Source organism: Pollachius pollachius (genome assembly GCF_949987615.1).
Source record: "Pollachius pollachius genome assembly, chromosome: 13".
Classification (NCBI taxonomy): Eukaryota; Metazoa; Chordata; class Actinopteri; order Gadiformes; family Gadidae; genus Pollachius; species Pollachius pollachius.
This window is the reverse complement of record NC_136946.1, coordinates 21,358,872-21,360,533: the sequence shown is the minus strand read 5'-3', so window position 1 is coordinate 21,360,533 and position 1,662 is coordinate 21,358,872. Positions and strand designations below refer to the sequence as shown.

The following is a 1,662-nucleotide window of genomic DNA, read 5'->3' as shown; positions in this document are numbered from 1 at the left end:
TGTTCTGGGGCCTTCCACGTCAGGATCAGGTCTGATACAGTGGTCCGAAGTCTGGAATAACTGGGAACAGAACAGACTATTAGCCTCCCAGATAATCGCATACACATCATCTGTACATAAACCAATGATGTGTCTATTCAGTCTGTTGTACTTATGTTGCCAACATACAAAAATAACAGGCCCCGACTGGAGCCATACTAAAGTAGCCTAACTGTCGTCATTAAAATGATCGAAACGAAGCGCGGACGCAACGTGGGAGGCATCTTACCGTGGGTCAGCAGTAGAGGGGCCCTGACTATTGAGGTTCGCGGTAGGGGCCTCTGACTAGTGGGTCGTGGTGGACAAGGACCACGCTCCCCCCATCCTCCAGACGGAGAACGCGTAGCTGAGCTTCTCGTGCGCCACGTAGCTGCAGCTGGTCCCGCGCGCGTCCAGCTCATCGCTCTGCAGCACCTGGTACAGGAAGTCAATGTAGCGCGAGGCCAGCTTCAGCGTCTGGATCTTGCTCAGCTTGTCCGACGGCAGCGTGGGGATGATCTTACGCAACGACGTGAAAGCCTCGTTGAGTGACTGCGTCCTCTGTCGCTCGCGCACGTTCGCCATCACCCGCTGCGTGTGCAGGTCGTCGAAGGAGTGTGGACTGCCCGCGTCGCTGCCGCAGCTGCCGCTCTTGCGCCCCCGCTTCTTCTCGGGGTCGGGGCTTTCCAGGTCTCCGTCCCGATCGTCGTCTTCGTCCTCGTCGTCTTCGTCGTCGTCTTCCTCCTCCTCGCGCTCCTCCTCGACTGGTTTCTTTCTGATCTGGGGCGCACGCCGCTTCCGCGCGCCTCTGCGCGGCTGCCGCTCCGTCTCCTCCTCCTCGCTGTTCCCCGCGCTGTCCATCGGGGAGTCCTCTTCCCGCATCGCTCTATTTGTTTTGGAAATCGTTTTTTCGACTCTCTTTAAGCTGACTATTCAAATTCAAAACAACAGAACCAAGGTATAGACGAGCTTCTGTCTTTAAGTGTTGTGACAGTTATGACGGTAAGGTGCGCGCCCATGCACGGAAAACGGTCAGCTCGAGCCGTCGGGGTTCTTATAGGCCCGCGCACCGCGCGCAGGAGGATTTGGGGGGACTTTGTGATTGGATGAGGAGGGCTGTAACATAATACCTCTCTCGGAGGAGGGGAGGCAGGCCTATAGAGAACTATGCAACATAATCAGGACTTCTATGATTTTTTGTACTTCAAAATAAATATTATTGAAGGTTAAGATATAGCACACGCTTCTATAGTTTGTTTGACTTAGTTATAACTCTATGCTTAGTTTAGTTTTGTTTAATCATAACGCCAACATAATCGCCCCATATAAATAATGTGTTTTGTACACAATTGATATTTTAAGTCTACATTTCAAATGGCCACCTTCAAAACGAGATGCCCTCAAGAAATTACAATCAAACTAATTTCAATATTTACATCAATAACTTGCATCAAACAATAATTTAAGGAGAAATGTTAGATTTGTAGATTTAAAAGGCAGTGTAGGCCTATACTGGAGACGGGGGCAGTGGCGGTAAAACGAGGAGACACAGGAGGTTGGAACAGCAGGGCTGTCTGCTCGTAAGCAGACAAGGTGTTTATTTTCCCGTCGCAGCCCGGTGTTGAGGTATGCGCCTCGACGGGT

At 51.3% G+C, this 1,662-nt stretch overlaps 1 protein-coding gene across 1 annotated transcript in view; it reads right to left on the bottom strand.

The window, feature by feature from the left end:
- Window positions 1-924, bottom strand: part of twist1a (twist family bHLH transcription factor 1a) — a 1,002-nt gene extending 78 nt beyond the window's left edge. Inside the window, exons 1-2 of the mRNA XM_079749020.1 lie at window positions 269-924; window positions 1-60 (exon numbers count right to left, since the gene is read on the bottom strand). The exon at window positions 1-60 is cut by the window's left edge and continues 78 nt beyond it. Coding sequence (XP_079605146.1) covers window positions 325-900 — 576 coding nt within the window. The 5' untranslated portion in view covers window positions 901-924 and the 3' untranslated portion in view covers window positions 1-60; window positions 269-324. The remainder of the gene's footprint in view (window positions 61-268) is intronic.
- Between the last annotated feature and the right edge of the window lie 738 nt (window positions 925-1,662).